General features: G+C 45.9%; 1 protein-coding gene across 4 annotated transcripts; it reads right to left on the reverse strand.

The window, feature by feature from the left end:
* Positions 1–211: 211 nt before the first annotated feature.
* On the reverse strand, positions 212–13,951 carry LOC118627693 (folate receptor alpha-like). Of its 4 annotated transcripts, none has more exons than XM_036258157.1 (5): positions 13,883–13,951; positions 3,823–3,996; positions 998–1,186; positions 734–869; positions 212–589 (listed from the first exon to the last, which is right to left on the reverse strand). In XM_036258157.1, exons 2-5 carry the CDS (start codon positions 3,988–3,990, stop codon positions 357–359), a joined length of 726 nt encoding a protein of 241 aa, XP_036114050.1. In that variant the 5' UTR covers positions 3,991–3,996; positions 13,883–13,951; the 3' UTR covers positions 212–356. The 4 variants fall into 4 exon arrangements, with proteins under 4 accessions (XP_036114050.1, XP_036114052.1, XP_036114051.1 ...); XM_036258159.1 differs by lacking the exon at positions 13,883–13,951 and adding an exon at positions 4,204–4,225; XM_036258158.1 differs by lacking the exon at positions 13,883–13,951 and adding an exon at positions 4,117–4,124.
* Between the last annotated feature and the right edge of the window lie 2,315 nt (positions 13,952–16,266).

The following is a 16,266-nucleotide window of genomic DNA, read 5'->3' on the forward strand; positions in this document are numbered from 1 at the left end:
CCTGGGCCTGGACTCTAGACTAGAGCTGCAGTGAAAAATGAAATGGAAAGCTATGAATATGTCCTCGGTTAGAATAGTTAAGTATCTGGCAACTTCAGAGCCAGTATCAGAGCTGGGAACTCACCAAGTCTCACTGGCTTCAATCAAGGAAAACTGGGAAGCAGGTCACATTCCATTCACACCCAAATAATTCACAAGACACATGCGGGGTACCTGATTTATTCAAACTGTTAGACAGAGTCCCACCATGGGAGCCAAGCAGTGGGCGAATCGGGTGGGGATGTCAGGTATCAGAAGGTAAAAAGGGCTCAGCTGAGCTGCAGGGGCAGCATTAGTGCCAGGCCAAACAAGACAGGTTAGGCCCCAGGGAGCCCAGCCCTATTCGTGGCCTCAGCATAGAACCTCACCACTTCCTCATTGGGGTTGCCGTGGGTCGGGTCAAACCACATCTGGATACAGCGGCCACTTCCTCGGCTGTAGTTGCTGACTTTGTAGGAGTGACTCCAGATCTCATTGCACAGAGCAGCAGGCGTGGGGAAGTAGAAATGAAAGGGGTGGCAGGCAGCATTCACTGGGCACTGGTTAGACCCTGTAGGATGATGGAAGGCCTTTAGCCACTGGGCCCTGAAGTCTCTCTGGTTCTGCCAGCCTCACAACTCTATCCCTTCGTATACCTGTCTCACACCCCACCTTCCCCTCCCGACCCCTCCTTCCCCACCCGCCAGGCTCTCACCTGAGGTCCAGTTCCAGCCCTTGTGCCAGTTGCTCTTGCAGGTGTAGGAGGTGCGGCAGTCTTCCCACCAGCTCTGACAGTCCTCTTTGCACAGGGGCACGTTCAGGATCCGCTCTTTGCGCCAGCTCTGGTTCACCTGGGACGTGGCAGTAGGGGAAAGGGACTCAGGCTCAGCATTCTCAGCAGCCCAGCCCTGGAGAGCCCCAGGGCTGCAGAGGCAGTGTGAGGAGAAGTCTGGGAGCAGACATGGGGAGGAACTCGCACCTCCTGGATCCAGGGCCCCAGGTTGGGGGAGCACTCATACAGGCAGGTGTCCTGGATGAAGTGGCGCTTGCAGGCGGGTTTCATCAGGCCGCAGTGGTCCCAGTTGAATCTGTACAGGTAGGAAACATCCTTATGGGCTTCCTGGCTGGTGTTGACAGAGCAGCAGGCGTTCTTCTTCCAGGGACTGCACTGGGTGGGAGGACACAGGACTAAGCTCTTCCCCCAGCACAGCCATCTCCTCCATCATCCAGAGGAACACTCAATGGAGAGAGTGCCTCTATTTCTGGCCCTGAGGAGCCCCCATTTTGGGAAAAGGCAATTATAACATTGGATTTTAACATGGAGTAACACAGGGGATTTGGCAACCTGGGGAACCACTGTCTGGGAGAGCAATTATTTGTACAGCTCTGAACAGTTTACAAACTTTTTTCACATTATTCAAATCATTTATATTACTAATTTTACATCCAGCCAATATTAACTGAGTGCTTCTCATATGTCAGGCACTGGGCTGGCACTGTGCCTAATATATAATACAGATCAAACGTCTTCTCTCATCTTGTTTATAGTTTTCCTTCAGAGTTGAGGGAAGAGAAAGAACATTGTAGGTCTAGAAAACAGCCGATGCAAAGTCCCTGAGGCTTTTGTGCTTTATCCTCTCAACAATCCAGTAAAAACATAATTACTTCAGTTTTTACAGAGTGTAGGTAAGCTGCACCCCTGGTAAATGGTGGGGTTAAGATTCAGGACAGGGTGGAAAGGAGCCTGGTCCCAGGTTGTCGGGTAGGTGGTTAGTGGAGGTGAAGGGGGCTGGTCTGGCTGTCCTAGGGTCTGGAACCCTAGGTTAGGGGCCTCCAGATAGGTTCTGAAAGCAGGCAGAACAGAGGGGCAATGGTCAGTACATGGGCCTGAACATGGGCCTGACTCAATGTGGGAGGCTCTCCTAGAGAGGTAAATGCAAGGCAGGTAAGGTGGTGGAAGTGGTGGAGCTTTCTCTTTAGAAATCACTCTAGGCTGGGACTCAAGAGCTGAGTGAACATGGACCAGTTGCTTCAATTTTCTGAGATGAACTCTGGTACTCAAAGTCACGCAAGAGGGAAGATGTCATTGGCCTGGACACTCAGGAGGAACTAAGGAAAATCCATGAGGGTGGGGCCAAGCCTACAGCATCCCAACAACCTAGCCCACACCCGGTGCTGCGGACACAGACTTCCAGGCCTCCCCTACTTCACAGATGCTGTTCCTCAGAGGTGCCAACTCTTGGTCACCCTGCAAAACCCCATGCACCTCATCCTTGACCTATCAGCCAAGGTCAGTGGTTTCTGCCTCCAAAAGAGTTAATTAATATGATGAAAAGCATTCCCTAGCCCAATGAAGAGTTCAACAAAAATAGCCATTTCCATATAGCCCCTCAGAATTACAATCCTCTGTCTCCCTCAAAGGTCTGTGTCTGCACCATTTCTAGGAAAAAAACAGGTACTCCAGAGGGTTCTTAAACATACCCTTAAAAGGTTTAAAAACTTAAAAGGTTTAAAAAATGACGTGGTGGTGCCCTGGCCAGTTTGGCTCAGCGGTTAGAGCGTCGGCCTGCGGTCCGGAGAGACCCGGGTTCTGTTCCCGCTAAGGGCACGTACTTCGGTTGCAGTTTGTCCCCGGCCCTGGTTGGTCGTGTGGGTGGCAGCCACTCGATGTGTCCCTTCACATCGATGTTTCTCTCTCTCTCTCCCTTCCTCTCTCTCCCTCCCACTCTATCTGTACAAAAAATGGAAAAATATCCTCAGGTGAGGAAAAAAAAAAAAAATGACGTGGTGGGTATAGACTTTCAGTTGAGGAAGACAAAGTAGTTCTGGAGATGGATGGTGGTGATGGTGGCACAACATTGTGAACTGTACACTCAGAAATGCTTAAAATGGCAAATTTTATGTTATGTATATTTTACCAGGCACACACACAAAGCAGTGAAATGTTGGAAATGACTCAGGAGTCATGGGGCTGCTGCAATTCGTTGTTTTCACTTCAAGGCCCTGGAGTGAGTCCATGCCACAGTCTTTCCCTGAGAACATCCCCAGCCATCTAGCCACACAAAACTTTGTGGGGAGCAGAGGAGACCAGAAGGAATGCAATACTGGCGTCTCTCATGAGCCCGGAGTTCAACTTCCAGCTCAGATTTCCAGAACTGCTTCCTATTGAAATGGGGACCCTAGCCTCACCTCCCCTTTTCTATGGGCTCTGGCCCCATGAGGCTTGTCACTGTTTATTTGTCACCCTTCCACCTATGTACATGCTGTCCTCTTCTAGGCAGCCCCTTCCTGCTTTGTCTTCCTGGAAAACTCTTACTCATCCTCCAAGGCCAAGCATATCTGATTTGTCACTGTCTCTTTAGAACCTAGTAGGGGTGGGGGACCCTGTGAGAGACTGGTCTCCCCTTCTGCCTTCTCTCTGAGCTCTGTGGGCTGGTACATAATTAAGGCTGAGAAAGTTACTGTCTGTCTCTCTCCTAGCCCCTGCTAATAATCAGCCTCTCAATTTCCACATATATCTGTGCCCTTTCTGGGCCTATTTCCTCATATGTATAAGTAAAAACTACTACCCACTTACCAAGTAGGCCCTTAGGGAATATTCATTGATAAGATGTGATGAAGGTACTTGGCCCATAGTGGGTCCTCCCATTGTAGATTTGGTGGCCCCCCTGGGGGAGGCCATCAGGATCACCTTAGCCACACTCCTGCCTCCATCACGCCCCTCAAAAATTTGATCCTCCTATCACCCTACTTCTCTTTTTAGGATCAGTCCTTTCTCCATCCCAGACCCCACTCCATCCTCACCTGGCCATAAAGCTTGTCCTCGGGGCTTGGCTTTGTCTTGTGGTGCTTGGCGTTCATGCAGATGTTGAGCAGATTCCTCTTGTCCTGTGGAGTCCTGGGCTGAGCACCCCACACAACAGTCATCAAAGCAAGAAGCAGCAATTGTGTGATCTGCCAGGCCATGTTCATCTGTTCCTGCCAGAAAGCCACATTCAGAGATACATAAGGCCTGAGAGGCAGCAACCATAAGACTCTTGGTCAAATTTCTTGTCTCCCTCCTAAGCCCAGATCTTCTGCCCTCCCCACTCAGTTTACCCCGCAAGGCAGCTTAACCAAGCAATGAGAACTTTGTAAAACTCTGGGCCAGAAGGCAGGAATGTCTCTCCCCACCCAAACCCTGACCTGAGGGCACTTTAACACAAGCTTGCTCTGTGACCCCTCTTCTGGATTTCACCAGTCAGTGGGAAATCTCTGCCAGCTTGGCAAGTCCTCTCAAATCTGCTTAAGAGAAACCACAGGGCATGGCCTGCCAACGGGGGTGGGGAGTGAAAGGAAGGGGTACCAGCCAGCCTTGGTAGCCTAGAGGCTTTTAGGCACCCAGAGACTGCCAGTGGAGCCGACAGGGAAATTGTCCTGGGGCCAGGTGAAGGCCACCAAGTTGTTCAGTTATGGCTCATGGTCCTGGACCAATGTGGAGAGCCAATGAGAGTGCAGGCCCACACAGCCAAACCCCAGTTCCTCACACATCAGCAACCCCTCCTTCCACACAGAGGGGTCTTGGGAACTCCCAGGGGCAGAGTCAGGCCTAGAGCTAGAAGAAGGCCAACAGATAATAAGCGTGTGGAGGAGGCCGCTGAGCCAGAGCAGTGGACAATGGGGACACCAGAGGAAAGTCAGCAGAGAAACCAGCTTCCAAAAATACCTGTGAGAGACCCAACCTTGCCTCCTACCTCCTATTCCCACTTTTCCTCTATCACTTACTCTTACCTCTGTCCTCAGCCCATCTGGGAAGGCAGAGTGGCTCTTTACCTCCCCATCCCTTTTTATAAGCCCATTCTGACTGCTTGATCAGCCTCTAAGTTAACGAAGGCAGGCAGGCTTTGTCTAGGAAATAGCTCAACTGTCTTTCACTAAGGGAGGGGCCGTTTAATAAATTATGGTACATCCACCCAAGGTGACAGTTTTACTTCTTCCTTTCCAATTCAGATATCTTTTTTTTTTTTTCTTGTCTGATTGCTGTGGCTAGGACTTAAATTCTATGTTAAATAAAAGTGGTGAAAGTCGCCCTGGCCGGTTTGGCTCAGCGGTTAGAGCGTCGGCCTGCGGTCCGGAGGGACCCGGGTTCGGTTCCCGCTAAGGGCATGTACTTCGGTTGCAGTTTGTCCCCGGCCCTGGTTGGTCGTGCGGGTGGCAGCCACTCGATGTGTCCCTTCACATCGATGTTTCTCTCTCTCTCCCTTCCTATCTCTCCCTCCCACTCTATCTGTACAAAAAATTGAAAAATATCCTCGGGTGAGGATAAAAATAAAAAAAATGTGGTGAAAGTGGACAACCTTGTCTTGTTCCTAATCTTAAGGAAAATGCCTTTGGCTTTTCCCATTGAGTATGATGTTAGCTGTGGATTTCTCATGTGTGGCTTTTATTATGTTGAGGTATGTTCCCTCTATTCCCACATTTATTATCATAAATGGATGGTGAATTTTGTCAGATGTTCTTACTGCATCTATTGATATGATCATATGATTTTTAAAAAAATCCTCACCCAAGGACATGCTTAGAGAAAGGAAGGGGAGGAGGGAGAGAGAAAGAGAGAAGAATCAATGTGAGAGGAGAGAAACATCAGTTGGTTGCCTTTCATATGTACCCTGACCAGGGATCAAACCCCCAACCCAGGTATGTGTCCTGACAGAGAATCAAACTGGCAACCTTTTGGTGCACAGGATGATGCTCAACCAACAGAGCCACTCCAGCTGGGCATATGATCATATCATTTTTTGTTGTGTGTATGTGAATCCTCACCCAAGGATATTTTTCCATTGATTTTTTAGATAGAGTGTAAGGGAAGAAGGGAAGGGGGGAGAGAGAGAGAGAGTGAGAGAGAGAGAGAGAGAGAGAGAGAGAGAAAAAGAGAGAGACATTGATTGGTTGCCTCCCACAGGACCTTGACCAGGGCTGGGCATCAAACCTGCAACCCAGGTACATGCCCTTGAATCAAACCTGTGACCCTTTGGTCTGAGGACTGATGCTCTAAACACCGAGCCAAACTGGCCAGGGCAATCATATCATTTTTAACCTCCATGTTCTTTTTGTGGTTCACATTTTTAAAAATATGTTTTTAATGATTTTTTAGAGGAAGAGAGAGATAGAAACATTGATAGGCTACCTCCTGCACACCCACTACTGGGGACTGAGCCTGTAACCTGGGCAAGTACCCTGACTGGGAATCAAACTAGGACCTCTCAGTCCATGGGATAATGTTCAACCCACTGAGCCATAATGGCCAGCCTGATTTATCACATTAATTGATTTGCAGATATTGAACCAACCTTGCATCCCAGAAATAAATCTCATTTGATCATAGTGTACGATCTGTTTAATGTAGTGCTGTACTTGATTTGATAATATTTTGTTGAGGATTTTATTTTTAATTTTATTTTTATTTTTTATCTTCAGGTTGAAAGAGAGAGATATGGAAAGAGAAAGAAACATTAACGTGAGAGGGACACATTGACTAGTTGCCTCCCACATGACCCTACCATGGCCAGGGAATTAACCACAACCAAGGTATGTGCCCTTGGCTTGAATTGAACCCGGGACTCACTGGTCTGCAGGCCATTGATCTGACTGCTGACCAAACTGGCCAGGGGATTTTGTTGAGGTTTTTAGCATCTATGATCATTAGGGGTTCTAATCTGTAATTTTCTTTTTTTGATGAGTCTAGTTAAAAGTTTATCAGCTTTGTTTATCTTTTCTTTTCTTTAAAAAAAAATTTTTTTTTTTTTTTTTTTTAATCCTCACCCGAGGACAGTTTTCCATTTTTGTTCAGGTAGAGTGGGAGGGAGAGAGAGGAACAGAGAGAGAGAGAGAAACATCGATGTGAAAGGAACACATCGAGTGGCTGCCACCCGCACAACCAACCGGGGCTGGGGACAAACTGCAACTGCGCCCTTAGCGGGAACCGAACCCGGGTCTCTCAGGACCGCAGGCCGACGCTCTAACCGCTGAACCAAACCGGCCAGGGCTAAAAAAAATATTTTTTTTCTTTATTGATATTAGAGAGAGGAAGGAAGAGGGAGAGAAAGAAAGAAACATCGATGAGAGAGAATATCGATTGGCCGCCTCCTACATGCCCCCCACTAGTGATTTCGCCCACAACCTGGGCATATGTCCTGTCCAAGAATCAAACTGGCGACCTCTTGGTGCATGGGTCAATGCTCAACCACTGACCCACACCAGCCCAGCAGCTTTGTTTATCTTTTCAAAGAATCAGCTCCTTGTTTCATTGATCTTTTGTATTGTGTTTTAGACTCTATTTAATTTATTTTTGCTCTGGTCATTATTTCCTTCCTTCTACACACACTTGGCTTTGTTTGTTGTTCTTTTTTTTTTTTTTTTTTAGGTGTAAAGTTAGATTCTTTACTTGTGATTTTTTTCTTGTTTCTTGAGATAGGGCTATATTGCTGATTTTCCTTCTCAAGACTTATTTTGCTGTGTCCTTAGATCTTTGGTCATTTTGTTTTCATTTTCATTTGTTTCAAGGTATCTTTTCATTTCTTCTTCTTTTTTTTTATTAATTAATTAATTTATTTTTGTTACAGATGTTTCTCCTTTTTCCCCCACTGATTCCCCCCTCCCCCTCCCTCCCTGCCCTGTCCCCAGCTTTGTTGTCTATGTCCATAGTTCATGCATACATGCATATGAGTTCTGTGGTTTATCTCTCCCCCACCATGCCCTCTTCTGGGGATTGTCAGTCTGTACCCCACTTCCACATCTCTGGTACTACCCCATTCCTCAGACTGTTATGTTCATTATATTCCACAAATAAGTGAGATCAATTTCACTATTAACTCATTCATTATTTAGATATGTGTTATTTAGTCTTCATGTGTTTGTATGTTTTTCAGTTTCTTTCTTGTAATTGAGTTGCAATTTCATACCATTGTGGTTGGAGGAGATGCTTAATGTGATTTTAATCTTCTTAAATTTACTGAGACTTCTTTTATGTCCCAACATGTAATCTCTCCTGGAAAATGGTGGTAGTAATCTGTCTGTTCAGATTTTCCATGTTCACGTGGAAAACAAATGTATATTCTGCTGCTTTTGGGTGAAATGCTCTGAAAATACCAATTAAATCCATCTGGTCTTATGTGTCACTTACATCACCTTGTTGATTTTCTATCTGGGAGAACTATCCATTGGTGTCAATAGAGTGTTAAAGTCCCCTACGATTACTATATTACTGTCAATCTCTCCCTTTATCGAGATTTGCTTTACATATTTAGGTGCTCTGATGTTGGGTGCATAAATCTTTACAAGAATTACATCCTCTTGTTGGATTGGTTCCTTTATCATAAAATGCCCTTCTTTGTCTCTCATTCTAGCCTTTGTTTTAAAGTCTATTTTGTCTGATATAAGTATTGCTACTCCGGCTTTTTTCTTTGTTTCTTTCATTTGCATGAAGTAGCACTTTCTTTATTCCTTCAATTTCAGTCTGAATGTGTCTTTTGATCTAAAGAGGGTCTCTTGCCCTGGCCAGTTTGGCTCAGCAGTTAAAGCATTGGCCCGTGGACCAGCGGGTACCGGATTCGGTTCCCATTAAGGGCATGTACCTCAGTTGCGGTTTGACCCTGGCCCTGGTTGGGGTTGTGCAGGTGGTAACCAGTAGATGTGTCTCTCTCACATCAATGTTTCTCTCTCTCTCTCTTCCTCCTTCTCTCCTTCCAGCTCTATCTAAAAATAAAAATGCAAAAATGTCCTCGGATGAGGATACAAATAAAATAAAAAGGGTCTCTTGGCCCTAACTGGTTTGGCTCAGCGGTTAAATCATCAACCCACACACCAAAGGGTTGCAGGTTGGATGCCTGGTCAAGGGCATGTACCTGGGTATGCAGGTTCAATCCCCAGCCCCAGTTGGGGCTTTGTGGGAGGCAACCAATTGATGTGTCTCACATTGATGTCTCTCTCTCTCTCTCTCATTCTTTCTCTCTCTCTCTCTCTCCCTTCCTCCCTTCCACTCTCTCTAAAAATCAATGGAAAAATACCCGCAGGTGAGGATTAACAAAAATAAAAAAATAAAAATAAAAATAAAGAGGATCTCTTGTAAACAGCATATATATTGGTCTTGTTTTCTGATCCATTCAGCTACTACATGTCTTTTGACTGGGGCATTTAAGCCATTTACATTTAAAGTGATTATTGAGCCCTGGTCAGTTTGGCTCAGCGGTTAGAGCATCAGACCAGCGAGACCTGGGTTTGATTTCCGCCAAGGGCATGTACCTCGGTTGCGGTTAGTCCCTGGCCTTGGTTGGGGTCACATGGAAAGCAACCAATCGATGTGTCTCTCTCACTTTGATGTTTCTCTCTCTCTCTCTCCCTCTCTCCTGTGAACTCTTTTTTTTTTTATCCTCACCCAAAGACATTTTTGCATTTACCTTCAGATAGAGCAGGAGGGAGAGAGGGGGGAAGAGAGATAGAGAGAAAAACATCGATGTGAGAGACACATTAACTAGTTGCCACCCACACAACCCTAACTGGGGCCAGGGACAAACTGCAACTGAGGTACATGCCCTTAGCTGGAACCGAACCAGGGACTCTCCGGTCTGTGGGCCGACTCTCTAATCACTGAGCCAAACCAGCCAGGGCAACTCTTTTTTTTATCCTCACCCGAGGATATTTTTCCATTTTTTGTTCAGATAGAGTAGGAGGGAGAGAGAAAAGAGAGAGAGAGAGAGAGAGAAATATCGACTCAAAAGGGACACATTAGGTGATTGCCACCCACACAACCCAGCCAGGGCTTGGGACAAACTGCAACCGAGGTACATGCCCTTAGCGGAAACCAAACCCGGGTCTCTCTGGACCGCAGGCCGATGCTCTAACCACTGAGCAAAAGTGGCCAGGGCTCTCCTTCTCTTCTTCCCTCCTAATCTATCTAAAAAATAAATGGGAAAATGTCCTTGGGTGAGGATTTAAATACATACATACATACATACATACAAGTGATTATTGATAGGTAAGTAGTTATTGCCATTTTATTATTCATGTATATATATATTTTTCTTTCTTCTTCTAAAAGAAATCCCTTTAACATTTCTTGTAGCATTGGTTTGTTGATGATAAACTCCTTCAGCTTTTTCTCGTCTCAAAGTTCTTTATCTCTTCTTCAATGTTGAATGATAGCCTTGCTGGATAGAGTAGTCTTGGTTATAGGTCCTTGCTTTTCATCACTTTGAATATTTTATTCCAATCATTTCTAGCCTAAAATGTTTCTGTTGAGAAATCAGCTGACAGTCTTATGAGAGTTCCCTCATAGGTAACTAATTGTTTTTCTATTGCTGCTTTTAAGATCCGCTGTCTTTAACCTTTGCTATTTTAATTATAATGTGTCTTTTTTTTTAATCCTCACCCAAGGACATTTTCCCATTTTTTGTTCAGATAGAGTGGGAGGGAGAGAGAGGAAGAAAGAGAGAGAGAGAAACATCAATGTGAAAGGGACACATCGAGTGGCTGCCACCCACACGACCAACCAGGGCCAGGGACAAACTGCAACCGAGGTACACGCCCTTAGTGGGAACCAAACCCGGGTCTCTCTGGACCTCAGGCCGATGCTCTAACCGCTGAGCCAAACTGGCCAGGGCTATGATGTGTCTTGATGTGGGCCTCTTTGAGTTCATCTTGGTTGGAACTTTCTGTGTTTCCTGGACTTGTATGTCTATTTCCTTCACAAGGCCAGTTAATATTTTTTCAAAAAGTTTCTCAGTTCCTTGCTCGCCCTCTTCTTCTGGTGTCCCTATGATGCGGATGTTGTTATGTTCATGTTGTACCAGTGGCCCCTTAAACTATTCTCATTTTATTTGTTTCATTTATCTTTATTGTTGAAAGTGTTATGAATGTACCCCTTTGTTTCCCCCATTGGCCCTCCCACCCTGCTCCCACCACCCCACAAACCTGGCCTTCATTGCACTACTGTCTGTGTCCATGGGTTATGCATATATGCATATAAGTTCTTTGGTTAATTCCTTCCCACCCACTCTCCATTCTCATTTATAATTCTTTTTTCTTTTTGCTGTTTCAATTGGCTAATTTCTGCTACCCTGTCCTCCAAATCACTGATTCAATCTTGTGCTTTATCTCATCTGCTATTGATTCTTCTCATGTATTCTTCATTTCAGTTATTGTATTATTCATTTATGACTGGTTCTTTTTTATGGTTTCTATGTCATTTTTTTTTTATGCTTACTGTCTCTTTGTTGAACTTTTCACTAATTTCCACAAGCATCCTTATAACCAGTGTTTTGAACTTTGTATCCGGTAGATAGTTTGCCTCCATTTTATTTAGTTATTTTTTATTTTTCTGAAGATTTCTCCTGTTTTTTCTTTTTTTTTTTTTTTTTTTTTTTTTTGTCTCCTCATTTTGGCTGTCTCTGTGTTTGTTTCCATGTATTAGGTAGATCTGCTATGTCTTGCAGTCTTGTCAGGGTAGTTTTATGTAAGAAGTATTCTGTGTGGCCCAGAGGTGCAGTCTCTCTGATCACCTGAGCCAGGTCTTCCAGTTGTGTTCCTTCTGTGGTTGTGTGTGCCTTCCTGTTGTAGTTGAGCCTGATTGCTGTTGGCATATCAGTGGGTGGAATTGACCCTCAGGATGACTGGCTGTGAAGACTGGCTGTGACCACAGTATATGAGCTGCTATGTGGGGGCTGACCCCATGAAGCAGGATCATCCCAGTGGGGTCTGGTGCCTTTCCTCACCACCCTACTTATGCATCTAATCTGGTAGTGTTCTGCTGTGGTCTTAAGATAGCCACCAGGTGTGTTGGTTCTGGGGTCTCTTGGGAGGGGCTCTGGTTCAGATCAATGTCAGATGCTGCCTGTGACTGGCCCAGGCCTACCTGTTAGGAGCTACAAAGAGATCTGCAGTTGCTAGCTGCCTGTACTGGACCTGGATGCCCATGAAAGAGACTAAGCTGTGAACTGATACTGGTGCCACCAGTACTGGGTCTGGAGCAGGTCAGCAAAAGGCACAAGGCAGTTCAAGACCTGCTGCTACCTGCCAGTTGCCCATAAGGCTCAGCCACTGAAAGAGCCTCAGGTGCTATGCAAGTTGTATGAGGCAGGGTCTCAGGGAGTCTCCAGGGTGGGGCAAATGGTATTCACCAGGTTACTACAGATTCAGATTTGGCACCAGTGCTGAGCCTGAGGCCACACAGCAAAAATCACAGTATACACCCAAGCCAAATGCCACCTGCTTGGGGCCTAGAGACCTTTGCAGTTAGGGCCAGGACTCAAGGAGTCATCAGGATTGAACAAGTGGAGTTTCCAGGCTAATGCAAATTCAGATTTGGCCATATGAGGGGATGGCTCCACAAAGGAAATATGGTGCCAACCCACTGGCCTTGTGGGAGGAGATCTCAACAAGGGGACAATGGTGGCCATCCCTCCAGCTCTCATCCTGAAGCCACACACTCAGTTTCTCCCTGTATGTCTCTCGCATACCCTGAGCTTGACCAGAACTTCTTTTTTTTTTTTTAAATCCTCACCCGAGGATATTTTTCCATTTTTTGTTCAGATACAGTGGGAGGGAGAGAGAGGAACAGAGAGAGAGAGAAACATCGATGTGAAAGGAACACATCGAGTGGCTGCCACCCACATGACCGACCAGGGCCGGGGACAAACTGCAACCGAGGTACGCGCCCTTAGCAGGAACCGAACCCGGGTCTCTCAGGACCGCAGGCCGACGCTCTAACCGCTGAGCCAAACCGGCCAGGGCGACCAGAACTTCTTGAGAGTGTTTTAAGAAAGACTGCTGAACAGGCTTAGGCTGGCTGCATGCTGCCAAAATAGTCTCAGGCAGTGAGGAAGTTGGGTGGGGCAGAGTCTTAGGGAGTTGTCATGGTGGAATGAGCAGAGTTCACCAGGCTAATGCAGATTCATATTCATATTCAGATTTAGCCACGTTGAAGGAAGGCTCAACACAGGGACAATGGCAACCATCCTTCCAGTCCTTACCCTAAAGCTGTACAATCCAGAGTCTCCCTTTGTGTCACTTGTACTCCCCGAATGTGACCAGAACTCCTCAAGAGGTTTTTAAGAAAAACTGTAACTCAACACTCTCCCTCTCAGGAGCACACCTCGCCTTTCCTTTCCTCCTTTTCTTCCCCCCAGGCGTGTTACCTTTGCCTTTCTCCTAAACTCCAAGGTCCTTCTTTTGCTTCTGTAACTTGTTTCCTGAGCCTACACAGCCCAGTTGGCTCACTTTTAACTACCTCTGTAACTTTCTAAATAAACTTTCTCTTATAATTTGAAAAATAAAACTGTAGCTCATGCCAAGTCTGGCTGCTTGCCACCGAAAGTGCCTTGGGCGGTGTGGGAGTTGGGTGGGAGGGGGTCTCAGGAAGTCCTCAAGGTGGAACAAGTGGCTTTACCAGGCTAATGCAGTCAGATTTGACTATGTGGGAGGAGGGCGCAACACAGGAACAATGGCAGCTGTCTCTTCAGCCCTCACCCTGAATCACACAACTCAGTTTCTCCCTGTGTGTCTCTGCCGCCCTCGCCCAGAGCTACTGTCCCTCTGCCAGAGCCCACGGTGAGTACCTGAAACAGAGAGGCTGTGTGTGGGCCCTTTAAGAGGACAAAGCTGTTTCCAGAAGCCTTCTGTCTCCCCCAGAAAATGGAATCCCTGCTGATTTTCACAGCCAGATGTTTTTTGGGCTCCTTTTCCTGGCATTGCTCTAGGCTGGGGAGTGCAGTATGGGGCTGGGACCCCTTTCTCCTCAGGGGGGATCTCTGCAGCTGAGACAGCCCTCCCAATTCTCAACCACCTCACTTAGGTGTGGGACCAGCCCGTCTCGCGTTTCCATCCCTCCTACCAGTTTCAACGTGGCTTCTTCTCTATATCCTTAGATATAGCACTTCTGTTCAGTTAGTCTTCAGATGGTTCTCCAGGTTGATTGTTCTGTAATTTTGTTGTAATTTTGATGTGGTCATGGGAGGAGGCAAGCACAGCGTGCACCTACTCCACTATCTTGACCTGAACTAAAACATAAGCTCTTCAGCTTGGTCCCAACCGCAGGCAGAATGATGCAAGCAACACACACAGGCCAATACCTGAAAGCTTACGTGGCTTAAAGGCATGTGCCTCCCTCTTTATTTTTTTTTTAATTTTTTTATTTTTTTATCCTCACCCAAGGACATTTTTCCATTTTTTGTTCAGGTAGAGTGGGAGGGAGAGAGAGGAACAGAGAGAGAGAGAAACATCGACGTGAAAGGAACACATCGAGTGGCTGCCACCCGCACGACCGACCAGGGCCGGGGACAAACTGCAACCGAGGTACGTGCCCTTAGTGGGAACCGAACCCGGGTCTCTCTGGACCGCAGGCCGACGCTCTAACCGCTGAGCCAAACCGGCCAGGGCATGCCTCCCTCTTTATATGCTGTTTTTATTTTTGAATCATGTGGATGCATACCTTATTTGAATATAATATACATGTATACATGTATACATGTATGTATACATGTATATAAATATCAAGAATGTTAAATGGAAAAATAAGATACAGAGTGATGCATCTGATTTGTTACCATTTATATAAATTTCAATAGCAAATGTTTGCACAAAACAATACGACATATCAGTTATGGATGCTATACACATGTTTGCAAAAGCATAAACACAAGGCCACCAATAGTTCTAGTTCCTTGGGTAACTGCCAGAGAAGGTCTATGCATTTATACTTATCCCATTTTTGTGCACAAATGATAGCATAATGTTCTACACTTTGCTTTTTTGGGTAGTTTCACTGTATGTTTATGCTTTTGACAAAAGAAACAAAAAAAAACTCAGAAAGCCCAGTTATCTACCTTACACACTTGAGTATTATTGTCACGTCTGATAGCATAATCTTCAAGTTACTTCTTTATGCCTTGTACTGTCTGAAATTAATTAAAATGTTCTCTATGGTAGAAACGCTTCCATTAGCCATTATCAAAATAAGTTAAGAGTCCTGGCCAGTTTGGCTCAGCGGTTAGAGCGTCGGCCTGCGGTCCAGAGAGACCCGGGTTCGGTTCCCGCTAAGGGCACGTACTTCGGTTGCAGTTTGTCCCCGGCCCTGGTTGGTCGTGCGGGTGGCAGCCACTCGATGTGTTCCTTCACGTCGATGTTTCTCTCTCTCTCTCTTCCTCTCTCTCCCTCCCACTCTATCTGTACAAAAAATGGAAAAATATCCTCAGGTGAGGATAAAAAAATAAAAAATAAGTTAAGAAAAATAATTTACTTTTTCAAGTTAAAAGTGCTTCATCCTTTGTCTTTATTTCTCAAATGTTATTGCATACAGTAAAATTGCTACTAAGCTAGAAAGACAAATGGTATCACTTCTGTTTTGTTTTTTATAAAAATATTTTTTCTTTATTGATTTTAGAAAGAGAGGAAGGGAGAGGGAGAGGGAGAGAGAGATAGAAACATCAATGAGAGAGAACATCGATTGGCTGCCTCCTGCATGTCCCCCACTGGGGATCAGGCCCACAACCTGGGCATGTCCCCTAACTGGGAATCGAACCTGCAACCTTTTGGTGCATGGATCGATGCTCAACCCCTCAGCCACACTGGCCGGGCTGTTTTGTTTTTTAATATTTTTCTTTATTGATTTTAGAGAGAGAGGGAGGGAGAAGGAGAGAGAGATAGAAACATCGATAAGAGAGAACACTGATTAGCTACCTCCTGCACACCCCACACTGGGGATCAGCCCACAACCTGGGCATGTGCCCTAACCAGAAATCAAATGGGCGACCTCTTAGTGCATGAGTCGACACTCAACCACTGAGCCACACCAGCTGGGCTGTTCTTGTTTTTTATAATGTCTATTGGTGTTTTCCCATTATGATTTTGGGAAAACCTCCAAATTCTGTCATTACTTACTCAACTAGTAGAATAACTCTCCCAGGGCAGGGTCTGTGGTTTCAGTTCGTTCTCAGCACATGGTCCTGACACAGGTAAGTTTAAGGTCAGCATCTGGTTATGAGGTGCTCATCTTGTTCCATCCTCCTCACCAGGGCTCTATCATTGCTGAGTACTGACCATAGTCAGCAACCCTCTATCCTCCTTCCATTGTACCAGCCTGTGTTCATCACTATGTTGCTGGTCTTAGTATCTTCTGTCTTAGTATCTATCCATCTTCCTTCTCTTAAGAGTAGTTTGAGCCCTGGCCAGTTTGGCTCAGCAGTTAGAGCGGTGGCCAGCAGACCAGAGAGACCCAGG

Source organism: Molossus molossus, unplaced genomic scaffold (genome assembly GCF_014108415.1).
Source record: "Molossus molossus isolate mMolMol1 unplaced genomic scaffold, mMolMol1.p scaffold_m16_p_13, whole genome shotgun sequence".
NCBI lineage: Eukaryota > Metazoa > Chordata > Mammalia > Chiroptera > Molossidae > Molossus > Molossus molossus.

Excerpts from the sequence above, each read along its gene's own strand:
- LOC118627693 (XM_036258157.1), bottom strand. The coding sequence starts at position 3,990 with ATGAACATGGCCTGGCAGATCACACAATTGCTGCTTCTTGCTTTGATG. Across the intron at positions 1,187-3,822 it reads AGGACAAGCTTTATGGCCAG|TGCAGTCCCTGGAAGAAGAA; the intron begins GTGAGGATGGAG and ends CCTCCCACCCAG. Across the intron at positions 870-997 it reads TGGGGCCCTGGATCCAGGAG|GTGAACCAGAGCTGGCGCAA; the intron begins GTGCGAGTTCCT and ends GCCACGTCCCAG.